General features: G+C 31.0%; 1 protein-coding gene across 1 annotated transcript in view; it reads left to right on the top strand.

Moving 5' to 3' along the window:
• LOC111632208 (enhancer of polycomb homolog 1-like) overlaps positions 1-21,551 on the top strand; it is a 185,905-nt gene that overhangs the window by 43,968 nt on the left and 120,386 nt on the right. Inside the window, exon 2 of the mRNA XM_023376587.1 lies at positions 15,450-15,609. Coding sequence (XP_023232355.1) covers positions 15,450-15,609 — 160 coding nt within the window. The remainder of the gene's footprint in view (positions 1-15,449; positions 15,610-21,551) is intronic.

Genomic DNA, 21,551 nt, shown 5'->3' with positions numbered 1-21,551 from the left:
ACGTATAATTTTTTGGGAATAATCCATATAAACTATGCTATAAACAAAAAATTGTAGGATTACTTACTGAGTGTGCACCATTCGACTACGCCATTGCTTAAGCTTGTTTTCGTTGTGGAGATTGTCATCGAATGGCGCTCGTGTGCTTCCTGATAAATTATTTTTTTTGCGAAAAATTCGCTGAACTTTAGAGACATCATTAATATAAATATAATTTTTATGGACGTTAAATAATAAATGGTTTTTGGTAGGTTTGCTGCTTGTTTAAACTCAACGGTTTGTGCAATCCTGTTGCGACACGAGTCGGCGATGACGTTTTACTGAATTATAAGAGTTTTTTTAGCATGTTTGTACGAATACTGTCGCAATTTTTTTGCCGTGATATAGGAATTTGAACTATAGGAACCCCTGTTATAGGGGGGTCAACTGTACTAAAATTTACACCTTCCTCTCACTTTCCTGTATTCACTGATTAAAAATGAAAGTTTTCAGCTACCTTCAGTGGCCTGCCTCAGGTTAAGCAAATTCTAAAGGTTTGAATGGCTATAAATTCTATTTATAGCCATTCAAACCTTTAGAATAATAATAGCCTTAATAATAGAATTATTAAGGCTATTATTATTCAGGTTCTATTAAGGTGTGAATTTTAGTATTTAGAAGATAGTTCCATTTTTAGAATTAACAAGTTTAAATCATTATGACTATATGTAAATAATTAAGCCCAAATATTCTATAATAATTATATTCATTTCCAGATTATCTAATATATCTAATACTAGATAGCAGTCTAACCACTTACAATTATGTAAACTTATTTTATATTAATTATTAATTAATAGTTGGCCAAACTATAATTAGAATAATCTGGAAATGAATATGATTATTATAGAATATTTGGGCTTAGTTATTTATGTATAGTCATAATGATTTAAACTTGTTAATTCTAAAGATGGAACAATCTTCTAAATACTAAAAGTGATACCCAACTTCTATTTTGAACTAAATACAAAACAGCATCTTAACACTGGGGTAGTTAGATCACTCTACTAACATTAACTAATAATTACAGTAATTTTTGAATTAAATTTAATAATTTTATTAATTTTTATTTAATAATTATTAAATTAATTCAAAATAATAATAATTAATGAAATCAAAACTAAAGACCACATTACTTTTTTGCTTTATTTTTTTATACTCTGTGATATAGAAATTTGTTCATTCCTGTAGTCACTGGCTGCCATAATTTGATTGCAGGTATTTATGAACTGTCCCAATTGTGTAAATTAAGTGTAGAAATAAATAAATATGATTTATCATTTTTATTTTATGATTAATTTCTAATAATTAGAACTCTCAACCAGCTGCTTTTTATGCAGACAACTAGAATTTCAAGCGTGGTATTTGCTGTGTTTGTATTTGTCTGATTTTTTCTATGATGCTTCTAATTATTGATTTAAAAGCATTATTTTCTTTTATACTTTGTTTCAATAATTAAAATTTTTCTTATATTTTTTGAGATAGTTGAATGGTTTTCTTTCAAAATGTGGTAATAGCTTTTTCAACATGCATTGTATGACAATTCATTATAACCCAGCTTTTATTTTGAACTAAATACAAAACAATACCTTAACACTGGGGTAGTTAGATCACTCTACTAAATGTTTTTCAGCTCTATTGATGAGCCCTTGTTAGGTAAATAGTGTTCGAATTTGGAACAACTTAACATGAAATATTCCTTCAAAAATTTTTAAAATGGAATTAACATCAAGAAAATGAATAAGAATACAGTTAACAAATTTTTACAATAAATTAAAAATTCCAATTATTATAATAATAAACTATCCCAAAAAATTTAATACAATAACATAACTATGTAATATTTAAGACTGCCAACTGCCCAGTATTGATGTGCATATTACAAGATATTTTTACTCATCCCAAGTCCTTTTGTAATCATATATCTCCATGCTGTTGGAAATTGCTCTACATCTCTGGCATTAACGCATTCATTTCTAAGTTTGTGTTTAAAAATCACAATTTTTTCTTTATTCAAGGCTGTAGAAAGTGAGTGCAGTTCATTAATGATTTTAGATTTCTCCCAAATTACCAAAGTTTCTTATACTACATTTGTGATTGTTGCCAATACTGTGTTTTGTTTCCTTTTCCTTACATCATATTGGTGTTCTTTAACTCTGGTTTTTAAATTTCTCCTAGTTACCCCAACATAAGTCATTTTAGGTTAAGTTCTTCATTAACTATCAGGATCCTGTATAACTCTGCTTTAGTTTCTGGGAGTGGATCCTTGTCATTTTGAAGTATCATGCAAAGATCCACTCCCAGAAGAAACTAAAGCAGGGGTATACAGGATCCTGATAGGTTGAAAACTCCAGGAATTTTTTGGGATGTTCCTCATTGTGGGCCTGCCAAACCCATAATGGGCTTTATAAAAATGTCTTCTTAGTGCCCACAGGGTGAAAAGAATTACAGTAGAGCATTGATTATTCGAATAACAATCAATTGAAACATTGGTTAACCGAAAGTGTTCCAGTCAGCAAATTCAAATTTCTGCTAGTGCTGTGGTGTTGCAGCACTCTCCCCCTCTCTGCCAACTTAAACTGTGGGCCTAGTTTAATGTACTACATTATGTAAGATATGTATTTGTAAGACATGTGATACAAATTACATACAGTACAGTTTTGCGTTAATATATTTTTTCGTAAATGATCAGTTATCTGAACAACCCCAGTCCCGAATTGTTTCGGATAATTGATGCTCTACTGTACCTAAAAAATTATAAGTGAGGATTTACTGTATATAGGAAATCTTCATTAGTTTGAAATTCAAGGGACAAAATAATCACAACTTAAAATTATTTCAAATGAGTTTCAAATTATCTAAGATTTACATATTTGTTTTTGATATGCAAAATGCCACTTAACAGTTAGTACTGTATTTCCTTACCCCAACATAAGTCATTTTAGGTTAAGTTTTTCATTAACTATAAATATCAAAGAATTCAAGACTAGATATGGAAACCTTAGGGGCAGGCAGTCCCAATATAAGAGCTTCCTATGCAAACTGGAAAACATGTTATTTCAATTCAAAACTTTTCTCCTGAAAGCAGTTAATAGATGACAGGCACAACTCTATTGTTAAAGGAAAAGTGTGATGTACAGGGGGAAGCCACTACTAATTTGAGATGGAGAGTGTATATTTTAAAATAACTAAATTAAAAATATGATTAAAAGTTGCAGCCTGGCATTGTGATTATGTCACAATAAATAATTGCTCGTTTATGTTGGTGTTTCACAGTTTTTCATAAAAGTATTGTCATGCATATGAGATTCTTTTTCTCTCATTAAAGTTAATACAATTGCCATTCAGGTTGGCTTTGTATATTTCTAAGTCTTCTTGAGTTCTGATGTGGTCAGTTTGGAAGCATTATTTGATTACCATTGCATTCTGGAGGTTGGCTTGCATGCCGGTCTCAGTGGCATAAATGGATCCAATACAGATATTGTTTAAGATTGAAAATGTTCGTAAATTTTTACATTAAAATTGGTTACTGGGTGTTAAAGGTTTAGTTGATTGTGCTTAATCATTAAGTTAGCTGTCATAAATTGAATTTTGATTTCTCATAAGTTCATTATCATAAATTGAAGTTTTATCTCTGGATATAGTCTTAATTATATGGTCTGTACTGAGATGATTAATGAATCAAAAAATTTGGCATTTATGGATTACACAGAGCTCCTGGAATTTATAGCATACCTTTAAAGGATGATAGATTTGACAAGAATTTAATTTACACAAGAGGCACAAATATGATAGTGAAAGAGAGAAACAAACAACAATGCTATCAATATATGCCTCAAAAGTGCAGGAATTGAAGCTAAATTGGAGCAAGCAGCATTGATTATAAAGTTTTTTATTAGAGAAGAAAGTAAATTTTTAGAAATGTTAGAGATATTTAAAACAGCCTTGAACAGAGAATGCATTAATATACAAGATGCAGATTCATTATCATGTGCTTGGAAAGCTTTTTATGATAACCTTGAAAAAAGATTATTATAATAACTCAATTAAACTATGGGGTGTTAATATAAAATTATATAGAATACATTAGTTGTAAAGTTTAATTTTGTAAATTTCAAAAATAATTGAAATTTGAATACAGTTCAAATATAGAATGCTATTGAATGAGAATTTTAAATGGAACACATGAGTGACCTGAAGCAGGATAGTTAAGCTATTTGAAAATGCTTATTGTTTTAAACTAATACTTGAATTAAGCAAAAATGTAGTTAACATTTACATTATTCCAGTTTGAATTTCTTTCTCTTTAATTGTTGCAAGTATGGCACATGCAATCATAAAACTCTGGCATGACTGGCACATTGATAATTCTTCAGCTTTTTCAACATGGCAGTGTAAGTTTCTGAGTGGTTGATCCTTTGGGCATCCATCAAAATGACATTGTGAATGTTCCAAAACACAGTGACCATAATCTTTCCTGCTGATGGAACAATTTTGTCTTTTTCTTCTGTAATAAATGGGGATGGTGCCATTCCAGTGACTGTTGCTTTGTTTCAGGTTTAATGGTATGCCTATGTTTTGTGGCAGTGTGGATGAAGAACTCATTGCCTCTAGACTCATAGTGCTGCAACAGTTCTGATGCAGTGGTTTTCTTTGCTGCTTTTTGGTCAGTTGTGAGCTGCCTGGGGACCCATCAAGAACCACTTTGGCATATCCAAATTCACAGATGATTGGTGAGCACTTCCATGCACTAATGCACAAGCATTCTTCCAGCTGGTGGACTTTGTAATGCACTGTTACTTCCAAATCATTTCATTCCTGGATGCCATGACAACTGTGGTGGGATGATAGCTCTGCACCAATTCATGATCTGCTATGCCATTCCTGTTATTCTTGATCTCACTCATTTTGCCAAACAGTTGATGCACTGAAGTACTATAGATAGCACATAATCACTTGTAAATGTTTCCAATAGTTTCTCCCTCAGCAATTCTATTACTGCACACTACCTCACTGACACTCACCATTTTTCAATGTAGCTGCGGTGTCTTGCCTGGCAACAGAACATAAAATTTTGCACAATGCAAGTGAAATCTTCCAGATACAATGCCTTAAAAGTGGAGTCATGTTACAATCTTTATTTTCCAGATATATATGTGAGAATCGGGGTTTTAGCATCAAAGCGTAAACCGTTTTCCGACAACGGGGCGGTGAGTCCCGCTCACAGGGTCAGTGGATGGCAATTTAGGAGGGCGAAAATCGAGTGGGAGGTCGCGGATAAGTCTATAAGGTGTTGACCGAGTACGAGTAAACACACATATTTAAGATAACATATATATNAAAAATAATAATATACTGAATTATATTGTAACAATATAAAATATATATATATATAATAATTTATATTGTTGATTTAAATAATAGCTAGGGGTGCCCCTAGTGGCTGTTTTTGGCATACTGTGACAGACTGCCTAGTTTTTCAGTTTTATATAATATGTCTGTAATGATAATGTTATGTTGACATTATACATTGTTATGAGAACAAACTATTAAATGTATTATTCTTCTTAATACAGTACAACATTAAGTTTATTGTCACACTCGTTAGTTATGTTAGTAGATACAATGAGCAGTAGACTTTTTGGTTGAATGGTCACCAATCTGAAATGTTTCAATGTTAGTGGGTGTACAGCCTAATAACAAACACTATAGATAAGTATCTATATCTGTAGTATTTATTAACAAAGCACTGATTATATGAATAAAATAAAATAATTCACATCTTACCAATGAGAGGACAAAAGCTTATGGAAAATGAGAGGGTGTGGTCATTAACACATAATTCACTAGTATGTTGTCAGTTAATTATTATTCCCTACTGATTGTCAAGCATTTGAATTGCCTCCAGAAAACAACACTTCATGTCTGATGATAAACCATGGGAAGTTCTCTTGCATTTGATGCATGTATGATTTTGTTAGTCAAACAAATAGTTTTATTTGCAAAAAGTATTTGACTAGCGCAGGTGGGAGCCCTATGTGATATACTCTACTTTAAATATTTTATTAAAAAATTTTAAATTTTATCTCTGTTAATACTAATTTAATATGTAACTTCAGAAATATACAACAAATCTCTGGCAAATCTCTAGCTGCATCTAACAATGTGTCTCAACTAGGGTCAAAAATAGGTTTTAGGTACAAAAATTATTGGGAATTGTACCTGTCAGGAATATAATTAATATAATGTCAGACTAACAGTAAAAAATAATAGATAAATATAAAAAAAATAAGTACTTTCTTGCAGTATAATTTCTTGAAAATAAGTAATTTCTTTCAAATAATTGATTTTAAAATCAATTTGAAAGAAGTTTCAGATTATTCATTGATTTTAAGTTGCAATTATGACCTCATTCAATAATCCTTTCTTTGCCTAAACTTACTAACAAGTATGTTTTTAAAATCAATAATTTTTTAAGTTCATAAGTTGATCAGTTCCATAATTTTTTCCTTAGTTTAGCATGATTCCAAAATTTTTTTCTATATGTGATATTTAAAACATTATGTGCTTAATTTATATGATGTTACTTTGATTGTATGACAATCAAAGTAACATCATATAAAGTATTCAGAAACATTATCATGATGAAATGATTCCATATTTTTTGTCACAGGTTTTACACACTGTTGCAGCTGCTGTTGCTGTTAGTCTTTAATACAGAAATTAATTTTTATTAACATGTCTTGTTATTGTGTTGATTTAGAATTTATTTATTATTTTATAAATGATTTACTAAGTTGTTTTTATTTTAAATTAATTAAAATATCTATAACCATAAGGCAGATAATAGTAAAAATCCAAAATGCATTTCGACTATTTTCCAATGAAAAAATAGTCCCTNCGCGGATAAGTCTATAAGGTGTTGACCGAGTACGAGTAAACACACATATTTAAGATAACATATATATATATATATTTTTAATTAACTAATGATATATATGAAAAGGTTACAAAAATTACTAATATTACTAATCTCTAACCGAGGTTACAATAGGCGGTTTTCCGGCAGATCTCGCATATTTACGATAGAGGATATTCTTTGATCCTTCTTAAAATCTATTTAGGAGTTAGCCCTAGTCCACCTGCGAGAAGGGAGAGAATTCTACTTACTAATTTGTAGATTGTCGAATCTAACCGTGTTGTCCGTCTTTGCGGTCAGCGATGAGGATCGTTAATCCGTTATTTCCTTCTAAGTTGGAGGCCACACCGATACTGGCCGGGAGCCCTCTTTATACTGATTTCNTTGTTTCTTTTTAATTGATATACATTAATTTAACCTAAAAGTGAAAGATATTGGACTTCATGTCTATTGACAGATAAGCAAGAAACGAGAAAATTATCATCCAGGTGTTATTAACGCCTGGATGATAATTTTCTCATTTCTTGCTTAATTTAACTTTTTGTTTGATTCGGCATTATTCTCAAAACCGAAATTGCCGCCATTATCGAATCTTGACAAATAAAAATTTTTTGTAAAAAATAATTTTTGAAATTTTTAATTACATCGTTGTAAATTTAGACATAATAATGTAAATAAAGTTGATTTAAATGTTTAGTTTGCACTTTTATACATACGATATTAAATTAGATGAATTTTATAATAGATTCTTAAACAGACTTGATACTTTTATGGGACTGAAATTATGACCCCGCAGATAATGACACTCGGTTATAATGTCAAAAAATTTCTGGTTTCATGGATGACGTTATAAGCAGGTTAAACTGTAGTACAAAAAAAGTAATCTGAATTTACGAATTCATGTACTGTATGTACAGTACATACAGTACATACTTGTAAATGTACATGTTTACAATTTGGCGNGTTTTAATTTTCACAAAAAAACAGCGAGAACTTATTCAAGGTCCTTATAAATTTGTTATATCCATTTTTTATTCTCACCATAAATTTTATTACAACTTTTTATAGACAAATTTTAGATAAAAATATTCAAATGCCCAGCATTGTTTCTTATACCATATTTTTGTAGATTGTTCAGCATGTCTGTCTATCCAGGGAAACCATGAAATCAGATATTTCTGTATAGTAATAACTTGCATGCCTGTTTATCCCAGGGGAATGCTGGCATGCTGGTGAGGTTATACATCTCTCTCCAGAGGTCATATGAAACTCATAGATGACATTTTTATTATAAAATTGTGAAAATGTCAGTATCACATCAAAAATTACAATTATATGTTTAATTTTTGCATTGTCTTTTTTCTAACAATGTAAAATACTTGTGGACTGCTGAAAGTTTTTTTTTTTTTTTTTTTTTTTTTTTTTTTTTTTTGATGCTGGTACTTTCTTTGTCTTACTAGGANGTACATACTTGTAAATGTACATGTTTACAATTTGGCGATGTTTACAGTACATCGCAGACTCTAGATGTGAATGTGGTTTGCTCTAAGACATTATAAAATAAGATGATTTTGTAAGATTAAATAACAAATACAGTTATTAAAATGATCTTGCGACAGTAGAAAATAAACTAATTTATATTAAATTTACCAATATCGAGTGACACTGACAACGACGCCAAACAGTAGATGTTGGAACTACTGTGGAAAACACCAATATTGAGCACTTAAAGATCGCTAAATAAAACGACAACACAGAAACACAGATGTTTCGTTCTCTAGGATTTATATTAACATTTACTGTAAATGTAATATTTTAATATGATTTTATGTGCTTTAATGCTTTTCTAGTGATATTACGACTCCAATATTTGTGGCGGATGGACGTAAAGTCGAATAAAATGACTTAAACTTGATTTTTATTTTTCCATATATTTTTTGACAAACGATGTATAATTGAGAATGATGTAACTCGAGGTATACCTGTATATCATATTATGCATCAATCTTGCACGACTTCATTGTAAAACGTGTTCAAACTTGTTGCTAATTGGATGGAATTTGATACAATCTGATACAAGATTGTTTGTGATGGGAAAACTGAAGCAGAATTTAACACTACAGAATTAGAGTATATTATAATTAGGACAATCATTTGTAAACATCCTGTGTATTATAGTATATTTATATTTTGTGCATGATTGTTGAACTTATTCACTTATGTAGTCTATAACACAACAAAAAATTTTATGAGATTCCTCTGAGATGGGATGTGGTTTCCTAATTAAAAAAGTTCTCCATTTTTGGTCTGGAAAATATCTGCAAATTTTTGAGAAATAGCTCCAGATTTGAAAAATGCAGGGTTTGAGTTACTTTTCTCATGTCATAATTTCATATAGATAACCTGCAATAGTATATACCCTGCATAAAATTGCAAGAATGAAAATAAAATCTTAGTATATTGCTTTTTATGTTTTATTTCTGTTAAATCATTATATAAATACAGTCGACCCCCCTATAACACGGTAGATATGTTCCTGTTTTTATGAATCCAGCTTCTAGGAGTCCAGCCAATCAAAGCCTGTTACATATGCAGTTTACGGATTATGGCTGTTTGAAAGGTTTCTTCCATAAAATTAATCGATTCTAGACTAACTTGACTCAACATTTCCAAAATACGTATAATTTTTTGGGAATAATCCATATAAACTATGCTATAAACAAAAAATTGTAGGATTACTTACTGAGTGTGCACCATTCGACTACGCCATTGCTTAAGCTTGTTTTCGTTGTGGAGATTGTCATCGAATGGCGCTCGTGTGCTTCCTGATAAATTATTTTTTTTGCAAAAAATTCGCTGAACTTTAGAGACATCATTAATATAAATATAATTTTTATGGACGTTAAATAATAAATGGTTTTTGGTAGGTTTGCTGCTTGTTTAAACTCAACGGTTTGTGCAATCCTGTTGCGACACGAGTCGGCGATGACGTTTTACTGAATTATAAGAGTTTTTTTAGCATGTTTGTACGAATACTGTCGCAATTTTTTTGCCGTGATATAGGAATTTGAACTATAGGAACCCCTGTTATAGGGGGGTCAACTGTACTAAAATTTACACCTTCCTCTCACTTTCCTGTATTCACTGATTAAAAATGAAAGTTTTCAGCTACCTTCAGTGGCCTGCCTCAGGTTAAGCAAATTCTAAAGGTTTGAATGGCTATAAATTCTATTTATAGCCATTCAAACCTTTAGAATAATAATAGCCTTAATAATAGAATTATTAAGGCTATTATTATTCAGGTTCTATTAAGGTGTGAATTTTAGTATTTAGAAGATAGTTCCATTTTTAGAATTAACAAGTTTAAATCATTATGACTATATGTAAATAATTAAGCCCAAATATTCTATAATAATTATATTCATTTCCAGATTATCTAATATATCTAATACTAGATAGCAGTCTAACCACTTACAATTATGTAAACTTATTTTATATTAATTATTAATTAATAGTTGGCCAAACTATAATTAGAATAATCTGGAAATGAATATGATTATTATAGAATATTTGGGCTTAGTTATTTATGTATAGTCATAATGATTTAAACTTGTTAATTCTAAAGATGGAACAATCTTCTAAATACTAAAAGTGATACCCAACTTCTATTTTGAACTAAATACAAAACAATACCTTAACACTGGGGTAGTTAGATCACTCTACTAACAGTTTTTCAGCTCTATTGATGAGCCCTTGTTAGGTAAATAGTGTTCGAATTTGGAACAACTTAACATGAAATATTCCTTCAAAAATTTTTAAAATGGAATTAACATCAAGAAAATGAATAAGAATACAGTTAACAAATTTTTACAATAAATTAAAAATTCCAATTATTATAATAATAAACTATCCCAAAAAATTTAATACAATAACATAACTATGTAATATTTAAGGCTGCCAACTGCCCAGTATTGATGTGCATATTACAAGATATTTTTACTCATCCCAAGTCCTTTTGTAATCATATATCTCCATGCTGTTGGAAATTGCTCTACATCTCTGGCATTAACGCATTCATTTCTAAGTTTGTGTTTAAAAATCACAATTTTTTCTTTATTCAAGGCTGTAGAAAGTGAGTGCAGTTCATTAATGATTTTAGATTTCTCCCAAATTACCAAAGTTTCTTATACTACATTTGTGATTGTTGCCAATACTGTGTTTTGTTTCCTTTTCCTTACATCATATTGGTGTTCTTTAACTCTGGTTTTTAAATTTCTCCTAGTTACCCCAACATAAGTCATTTTAGGTTAAGTTCTTCATTAACTATCAGGATCCTGTATAACTCTGCTTTAGTTTCTGGGAGTGGATCCTTGTCATTTTGAAGTATCATGCAAAGATCCACTCCCAGAAGAAACTAAAGCAGGGGTATACAGGATCCTGATAGGTTGAAAACTCCAGGAATTTTTTGGGATGTTCCTCATTGTGGGCCTGCCAAACCCATAATGGGCTTTATAAAAATGTCTTCTTAGTGCCCACAGGGTGAAAAGAATTACAGTAGAGCATTGATTATTCGAATAACAATCAATTGAAACATTGGTTAACCGAAAGTGTTCCAGTCAGCAAATTCAAATTTCTGCTAGTGCTGTGGTGTTGCAGCACTCTCCCCCTCTCTGCCAACTTAAACTGTGGGCCTAGTTTAATGTACTACATTATGTAAGATATGTATTTGTAAGACATGTGATACAAATTACATACAGTACAGTTTTGCGTTAATATATTTTTCGTAAATGATCAGTTATCTGAACAACCCCAGTCCCGAATTGTTTCGGATAATTGATGCTCTACTGTACCTAAAAAATTATAAGTGAGGATTTACTGTATATAGGAAATCTTCATTAGTTTGAAATTCAAGGGACAAAATAATCACAACTTAAAATTATTTCAAATGAGTTTCAAATTATCTAAGATTTACATATTTGTTTTTGATATGCAAAATGCCACTTAACAGTTAGTACTGTATTTCCTTACCCCAACATAAGTCATTTTAGGTTAAGTTTTTCATTAACTATAAATATCAAAGAATTCAAGACTAGATATGGAAACCTTAGGGGCAGGCAGTCCCAATATAAGAGCTTCCTATGCAAACTGGAAAACATGTTATTTCAATTCAAAACTTTTCTCCTGAAAGCAGTTAATAGATGACAGGCACAACTCTATTGTTAAAGGAAAAGTGTGATGTACAGGGGGAAGCCACTACTAATTTGAGATGGAGAGTGTATATTTTAAAATAACTAAATTAAAAATATGATTAAAAGTTGCAGCCTGGCATTGTGATTATGTCACAATAAATAATTGCTCGTTTATGTTGGTGTTTCACAGTTTTTCATAAAAGTATTGTCATGCATATGAGATTCTTTTTCTCTCATTAAAGTTAATACAATTGCCATTCAGGTTGGCTTTGTATATTTCTAAGTCTTCTTGAGTTCTGATGTGGTCAGTTTGGAAGCATTATTTGATTACCATTGCATTCTGGAGGTTGGCTTGCATGCCGGTCTCAGTGGCATAAATGGATCCAATACAGATATTGTTTAAGATTGAAAATGTTCGTAAATTTTTACATTAAAATTGGTTACTGGGTGTTAAAGGTTTAGTTGATTGTGCTTAATCATTAAGTTAGCTGTCATAAATTGAATTTTGATTTCTCATAAGTTCATTATCATAAATTGAAGTTTTATCTCTGGATATAGTCTTAATTATATGGTCTGTACTGAGATGATTAATGAATCAAAAAATTTGGCATTTATGGATTACACAGAGCTCCTGGAATTTATAGCATACCTTTAAAGGATGATAGATTTGACAAGAATTTAATTTACACAAGAGGCACAAATATGATAGTGAAAGAGAGAAACAAACAACAATGCTATCAATATATGCCTCAAAAGTGCAGGAATTGAAGCTAAATTGGAGCAAGCAGCATTGATTATAAAGTTTTTTATTAGAGAAGAAAGTAAATTTTTAGAAATGTTAGAGATATTTAAAACAGCCTTGAACAGAGAATGCATTAATATACAAGATGCAGATTCATTATCATGTGCTTGGAAAGCTTTTTATGATAACCTTGAAAAAAGATTATTATAATAACTCAATTAAACTATGGGGTGTTAATATAAAATTATATAGAATACATTAGTTGTAAAGTTTAATTTTGTAAATTTCAAAAATAATTGAAATTTGAATACAGTTCAAATATAGAATGCTATTGAATGAGAATTTTAAATGGAACACATGAGTGACCTGAAGCAGGATAGTTAAGCTATTTGAAAATGCTTATTGTTTTAAACTAATACTTGAATTAAGCAAAAATGTAGTTAACATTTACATTATTCCAGTTTGAATTTCTTTCTCTTTAATTGTTACAAGTATGGCACATGCAATCATAAAACTCTGGCATGACTGGCACATTGATAATTCTTCAGCTTTTTCAACATGGCAGTGTAAGTTTCTGAGTGGTTGATCCTTTGGGCATCCATCAAAATGACATTGTGAATGTTCCAAAACACAGTGACCATAATCTTTCCTGCTGATGGAACAATTTTGTCTTTTTCTTCTGTAATAAATGGGGATGGTGCCATTCCAGTGACTGTTGCTTTGTTTCAGGTTTAATGGTATGCCTATGTTTTGAAGAACTCATTGCCTCTAGACTCATAGTGCTGCAACAGTTCTGATGCAGTGGTTTTCTTTGCTGCTTTTTGGTCAGTTGTGAGCTGCCTGGGGACCCATCAAGAACCACTTTGGCATATCCAAATTCACAGATGATTGGTGAGCACTTCCATGCACTAATGCACAAGCATTCTTCCAGCTGGTGGACTTTGTAATGCACTGTTACTTCCAAATCATTTCATTCCTGGATGCCATGACAGCTGTGGTGGGATGATAGCTCTGCACCAATTCATGATCTGCTATGCCATTCCTGTTATTCTTGATCTCACTCATTTTGCCAAACAGTTGATGCACTGAAGTACTATAGATAGCACATAATCACTTGTAAATGTTTCCAATAGTTTCTCCCTCAGCAATTCTATTACTGCACACTACCTCACTGACACTCACCATTTTTCAATGTAGCTGCGGTGTCTTGCCTGGCAACAGAACATAAAATTTTGCACAATGCAAGTGAAATCTTCCAGATACAATGCCTTAAAAGTGGAGTCATGTTACAATCTTTATTTTCCAGATATATATGTGAGAATCGGGGTTTTAGCATCAAAGCGTAAACCGTTTTCCGACAACGGGGCGGTGAGTCCCGCTCACAGGGTCAGTGGATGGCAATTTAGGAGGGCGAAAATCGAGTGGGAGGTCGCGGATAAGTCTATAAGGTGTTGACCGAGTACGAGTAAACACACATATTTAAGATAACATATATATATATATATTTTTAATTAACTAATGATATATATGAAAAGGTTATAATAATTAAAAATACTACTAATCTCTAACCGAGGTTACAATAGGCGGTTTTCCGGCATACATCTCGCATATTTACGATAGAGGATATTCTTTGATCCTTCTTAAAATCTATTTAGGAATTAGCCCTAGTCCACCTGAGAGAAGGGAGAGAGTTCTACTTACTAAGTTGTAGCTCGTAGAATCTAACCGTGTTGTCCGTCTTTAGCGGTCAGCGATGAGGATCGTCAATCCGTTATTTCCTTCTAAGTTGGAGGCCACCCCGATACTGGCCGGGAGCCCTCTTTATACTGATTTCGAGGGGGTGAGAACTATGACGTTATTCATGATTTATCCGCACACCTGCTAGTGTGTTGATATTTGGATCTAGCTAGTTCGGACAAATGACTCAGCGAAGTTTGTTTAATTTATTGTTATTGGTGTCAAAATGATATGATTTTATGATATAAATTCCTATAGGTTTGATGGCTCTCATCCATAAATTAACAATCATTTGACAATAATTTCTTTAACCTGGTCAACTATTTAGTTATTGTTTATATCAAACGTCGTGTTTGACTATGAACAAGGCGATTTGTTACCGTAACCACGTGTTACGTGCAACCAAGAGGTGATAAGAAATATCTCTTATTCCCTTCTTGTTGATACTACATCTATAGAATAACTGTTAAACAAATAGAGAAGTTTTCGTTTATTGATAATTTAACATTTTCCTTTTTTTTCTAATTCGAGGAGAGCGTCTCGGTCATTGACCGCAGAAGTCCCCCTTTTCTCTTTTACTAGGAAAATTCCTAGATTTGTACTGATCTAAAACAGAAAAAGGTGTCGGACCTTCACATATATTATGGCACATTTGAACAATTCTTAGGATTCTAAATACTTTTTCTCATACATATCTTAGAGCACAAAATATTTAATAATTTAGATAAAATTGTAATATGGTTGAATACAAAATGATTTTATAATATTGTAAATATGCATTTAATATTAATGTTTTAATGTATATTGCAAATTTTATTTGTAGGAACATCACTTACAGAGAGCAATCTCAGCTCAACAAGCCTTTGGACATACTGGTGAATTGGTAATACCTACACCAGAAGTCTTTGCAACACCACCTGACATTTATGAAGAAATGTATCCAGCGAATTACAAAGTTCCTCGTCAGCTTATACACGTACAGCGTATGTATTTTAAGAACTAATTTTTATGTGGATTATTATTAAAATATATGTAAGAAGAAAATGTTTTGTTTATTCTAGTTTTGTAATAAAACAAAATATTGCTAATTAATTGTCAAAATAGTGTTTTCATATAAATCAGTTTATTTATTACCTCTTTAGTTGTAGCTGGAAAACATTTTTAAGTCATTTTAATTTTTTGCATATGAAAAGCTTTATTGTAACAAAAAATTATTCCATATGTAAGAAACCAGAAAAATTAAAGAAATCTTTGGAGAAATTGGTAATTGGAAAATTTTTGATACTATAAATTGTATTCTAAATATTTGATTTTAAAAAAATTATTAAAAGATGTAAGGATTAAAAATTTCAAATATGAACTGAGACAACGAACAGTCTCCAGAAAATTACACATCTATAGAAATCAGCCTATACTATATCAAATCAATAATAGTACTTAATAATAGTACAATAATTACAGTTACTCTTAATATGAAGCTAAAAATAGCAATATTTTCCAGATATAATCATTCACTTTTATTACCATATAAAAGGAGTTTCTGGATATGTTACTGTGATTGATTTTGTAAAGTTCGAAATATTGTTGGAGGCTCTATCATAGATCATAGCATTTACTGAAGAGGGATCAGAGAGCATTCAGATTCAAAATGCATTTAAATAAAATATCTGAGAATTAAATTGTCTTCTGAGTAATTCTTGAACTAGGGCGAACATTGGATTTGAAGGACAATATTTCACTTTATTTGTCCGAAAAACCTCTTTTAAGTGGTTATAAAAGTAAAGTTACTCTATAAAATAAAAGTTATTTTATAGAATAACTATTATATATTGTTGATCAATTTTGAAATTCAATTTTTTACATACACTGTTGGAATTATTTCTGCAAATTTAAAATGTTGCTTTGGAAGCACTTTACCAGTTTAGTTTAGCTTTGTGCATTATACTATCAGTTAGGTAATTGTTTACATTATTGTAAGAATATTTTATTTATAACAATTTTTCAAGCCATGTGCAGTCATCTTTTATTACAAAAATGAAATTATACAATAATTAAATATTGTGAACAGAGATGTGAATCTCCTTGCTTTTGATAAATATTTTTAAATATGTTAAATTTAATTAGATATGAAGCATTTATAATTATAACTGATTGTCAGTGTAAAATTTTGAAAAAAATGAATTAATATTTAAGACAAAAAAGTAAAGAATTTTAATGGAAAATTTAATGTAGACATGAATAAATGGAAAGGTACAGTACATACCTTTCCATTTATTCATATCTACATTAAATTTTCTATCCAATGATTAGTTATTGGTTAATAATTTAGTTGATCTTCATGAATAGTATATTAATATACCATTAAATTTATTTATACTTATCTTCACTAACCAAGAATATTTTTAATATAATTTAACAAAAATAATAATACACTTTTCTGTTATTTTCAGTTAATTTAACTCAAATATAAGAGACCCTTGAATCTATTACAACCTAATTTCTACATGCTAATCAATCGATTAAAAAAATTTTTTTTTTTAAGTAGACAGTTCAAGACAAATTTATGTAAACAGAATTCATATTTATTATTACATAGTAAAGTAAGTCATATATCTCAAATATCCAAGCTGGAATAGCAGTGTACACTTTAATATTACAATGATGGAATGTAAACAAGTTTACAACAGAGATTTAAGTGCACTACAAAATAAAGTTATCAAATTAATCAGAACATGTCTCACCAAAATTTTGCACTTGAACCATTTGGTTATACATTTACCAAACACCCTGAGGCTGTCTTTCCGAAGACACCAAACTTGACACCAAACCAAGTTTGGTGTCTTGGGAAAGACAGGCTTGAAAGAACACAAACTTGGTTTGGTGTCTTGGGGAAGACATTTAAGGTCTATTGCAGATAATGTTAGATCACCAACAATAGCAATTGAGAGACAATAAGATCTTTATTGAAAATCTTGGAAATTACAAGTACACAATCAAGGATTCACAAACATTATTAGACAAATTAAAAAATATTGCTTTGACAGATGATGAACATATCACAGTACTGAATTTAACATCCATGTACAAATTAATTAGATTAGACCCCTGTTTTTGTGCCATTCCTTCTGCATATCTATACCATCAACATACATTAGAATTGACACATACACAGTATTCTTTTAAGTTCTACAATCAAACTTGTATGCAGTGACAAGGTGTCCCCATGGAAAGTCCTCTCAGGACTTATGTGAGATAGTTGTTAGGGTCTTAGAAGATAGAGTATTGTCAGAGTCTATGTTAATATTACCCTATACACCTACTACATAGATGACTAGCAGACCCTGCCACGCATTGTTGTGGCTCAAAATGTATCTATTATAAATGTATAACACTTCCCCAGTGGCGGGGAAATTTTTCAAAAAATCCCTTCTTAGTATACATTCTCTTGATGTACCCTATTAAAACGCAATCAAAAACACAAAAAACCGCATCTAAAATAGTATAAATAGAAGCAGAGTTCTTTATGGTAGGCCTTAATCCTGTCCATCTCCCCCCCCCAGTGGGGGAAATTTCGACATGTATGTTATATAAAAACACGTGCGTTTTGAATGCAGCGTTGTGTCAAAATTTCAAAGGAATCGGTAGGAACAAACGAACATTACATTTTTATTTATATAGCTAGATAGAAGATGATCTACTTTACTTTATCCTCACAGAAAAGCAAGCTTAGGTTGTTGTACTCATAGTGCCATCTGTTGGACATAAAAGCCTTAACCCTAGATGATATCTTTTAATTTATATGAATGTTAATGGAATAATAAACAGCCTATGTCCACCCTGAAGTTCCATTCTAAATATTGGTGAAAGAATTTTTGAAATCGGATGAGTAGTTTCGGAGATTATTCACTACATTCAAACTTACAAACATTACCTTTTTATTATAATAGTATAGATATGCCAGTCATTTGGAAATTAAGCCAGATATATTTAAACCAGTACATGCATTTAACAACCACCCATATAGTTTCACTTTGGAATTGGACCAATATTGCAACACCACTGTTCACTTTCTACACATCATCTCTCTCAAAAATGTGCAATTGGACACAAAGGTATTTGTAAAAAAATATCTTAATCTTTATATTGTATTATTATTTTTTGATAGATCATATGCTGTGAAAAAAATTGAAATTAAGTAGCATATGAGCCACTCAAAAAGCAAATGATTTTTTCAATATGTGATTGCATCAATTGATTGGTTTTAGAAACTAGCATGAAATATGAGGGCAATCTGCAATCAAGAAATGTGTCTTTCAGGAGATATTTTAAGGAAAACTGGCCACATTCATGGCAATTCTGGCTCTTAATAACATAAACAAAATCCAGTAAACTTCACAAGCCAGCCCATCAGCCCAAGTGCAAACTCAAGCCAACTACCAGTGTTTTGGATCAAATCCGCTTAACAAATGGTGCAGCTACATAGCTGTGTAGGATGGAGATCAATGCATTGGTGGATCCTATGTAGAAAATTTTTTGCAGAAGTCTTGACAGGGATTAATGGTGGCAATCTGAAACACTGTCACTCAGTTATCAGACTGGCTTAGAGTGTTTAAGAAAAAAAGTCTTTGAAATTGATTTGTGACAATTTCATCATGCTACTGAAGAACAAGCACAAAGTGCAGAGACATTAATAAAAAGCTTATGGTATCACTTCAAAGTGCCAAGGTTATCTTACCAAAGCAAAATGCCCAATAAAAAATTTGATTTTCATTTAAGGTGCCATAATTTTTATTGGCACAATATTTTTTACATTTCAGATGCTTTTGGATATCAATTGTTTGTTGACTAATTAATTTTTCCACTTCTTTTTTTTGTTGTTTGCAAGTTATTTATGACTATTTATTATTGCCTATATAACATAATTTGAAACAATGAAGAAATAAAACCAAGATAATACTAGATATACACACTGTCAGATGACATCAAAATCTTTTTCATAACACAAATACTTCAATTACTTTCAACAATATAAAATCATTGTCATCAGGTTAGTGAACATCTTGACTTTAGGATAGAGCATCACTTTGTGTAGTATAACATTCTCAACATTTTAAACTCAAAATGAAATTCAAGACTAATTATGAAAAAGAATGCAATTATGAGAAAGAATGAAAATTTGAAACAAAAGACCCAACAGAACTTTAAAAACATTTTTATGGCATGAGTCCATGGTTATATCAAGGACAACTAGGATAGTGTGATATTATGGATGAAAAATTTAAAAAGTATGATCCACAAGTTAGGAAGCTCTAGTGTGGGTATATTGCACAAGCACAAGGTGGAAGTGAAGAGGGTTTCCCGAATAAATAATGCCCTATGATCAGCACACCCTTTAGGAAAGGGTGGTTTTTGTCTACAAAGGGTTGAAATTGGACTCTGTGACTTTCTGGTCAGCTCTGTGGATCATCTACATTTTGTGATATTCTGTTGGTGCTCTGCTAAATGATTGATTCTGGCCATGGCACCAATGTACCATGTATTGCCCCCAATTGTTGGGTGCAAAAGGTATACAGCATAAACCCCAGATTTCTCAAGAAGGGAATCTCCTAACTTGTAGATTGCAATTTTAAAATTTTTAATCAGTACACCACACTACTCTAGTTTTCCTGTGGGATAACACATCATGGACTGATGCCATAAAAATGTTTTAAGAGTTCCATTGGGCCTTTGTTTCAAATTTTTGTTCTTTTTCATAATTGCAAGTCTTGAATTCCATTTGAATTTTAAATGTTGAGAATGTTATACTGCACATAGTGACTTTCTGTTTCAAATTCAAGATGTTTACTAGCCTGATGACAACAATTTTGTTTCATTGAAGGTACTTGCATTATAAAAATATTTTAATGCCATCTGATAGTGTGTGTATCTTGTATACAGTAGAGTCCCGTACAACGCGGGAGATTTGTTACGCATTATAGGAAATCGTGTTATCGAAACTTGTATTATCATATGATTTATGAAAGTTTAAACCTTGGCCTATAAGTTGAAAAAAAAATGTATACCTCTGATTGACAAAATTTGAGAATGTTTCTGTCTTTATTTGCGCATTGTACGGGACTCTATTGTAATATATTTGATGTGGAATTTAACATACAATTTGTATAAGACTAAAACTAGAATCTAATTGCAACAAACTCAAAGAGGGAGAGAAAACTGGAAGACATAATTAATACAATTGTTCCAGATTATTATTCATTGGTTTAAATTCCTGGGAATTAGTTCATAACTATTTTTTTTTCCCCCTCCAAATTTCATATTTTAAAATTCTGCTGTATACTAGAGTGTAGCCAGAGCAGGAGAAACTACTTTATGAACCAATTTATTATGTCATTCATCAAATCATTGTTTTTTGTATTTATTGTATTTAATTGTTTTTTTAAATGATTAAATTTAAATTAATTTTTTATAATTAGCTAATAAAAGTGGAATTCTTTTTGCAGTTAAGTTGTATGTTTCTTTATGTAGTTAAAAGCTTTTACAAGGTATAAGAACCTTGAATAAGTTCTCGCTGTTTTCCAACAGATGGCGTTACCAGAACCACGTGTGTTTATTTTTAGATGGTGACGCATCTGTAAGGAAGTACAATAAGTGACCTTGAAATTCAGTATACGTCATTTCACCGAAGTGTAAACAACTTATTTTTTCATTGTGTTAAACATGTCTAGTTTTGTGCCAAAAAAAGAGTATTTGCGGGGAATTTTATTGCACTATTTTATTCAAAAAAAATCTGCAGCAGAAGCACACAGAATTCTTGTTGAGACTTACGGCGACCATGCTCTGTCGGAAACAACATGCAGAGATTGGTTTAGACGCTTCAAAAATAATGATTTTGATGTTGAAGATAAAGAACGATCTGGTGCACCAA

This window comes from Centruroides sculpturatus, unplaced genomic scaffold, assembly GCF_000671375.1.
Source record: "Centruroides sculpturatus isolate CEXI.00-Female unplaced genomic scaffold, Cexi_2.0 scaffold407, whole genome shotgun sequence".
NCBI lineage: Eukaryota > Metazoa > Arthropoda > Arachnida > Scorpiones > Buthidae > Centruroides > Centruroides sculpturatus.
The sequence above is the reverse complement of the archived record's forward strand: the minus strand, read 5'-3'. Positions and strand labels throughout refer to the sequence as shown.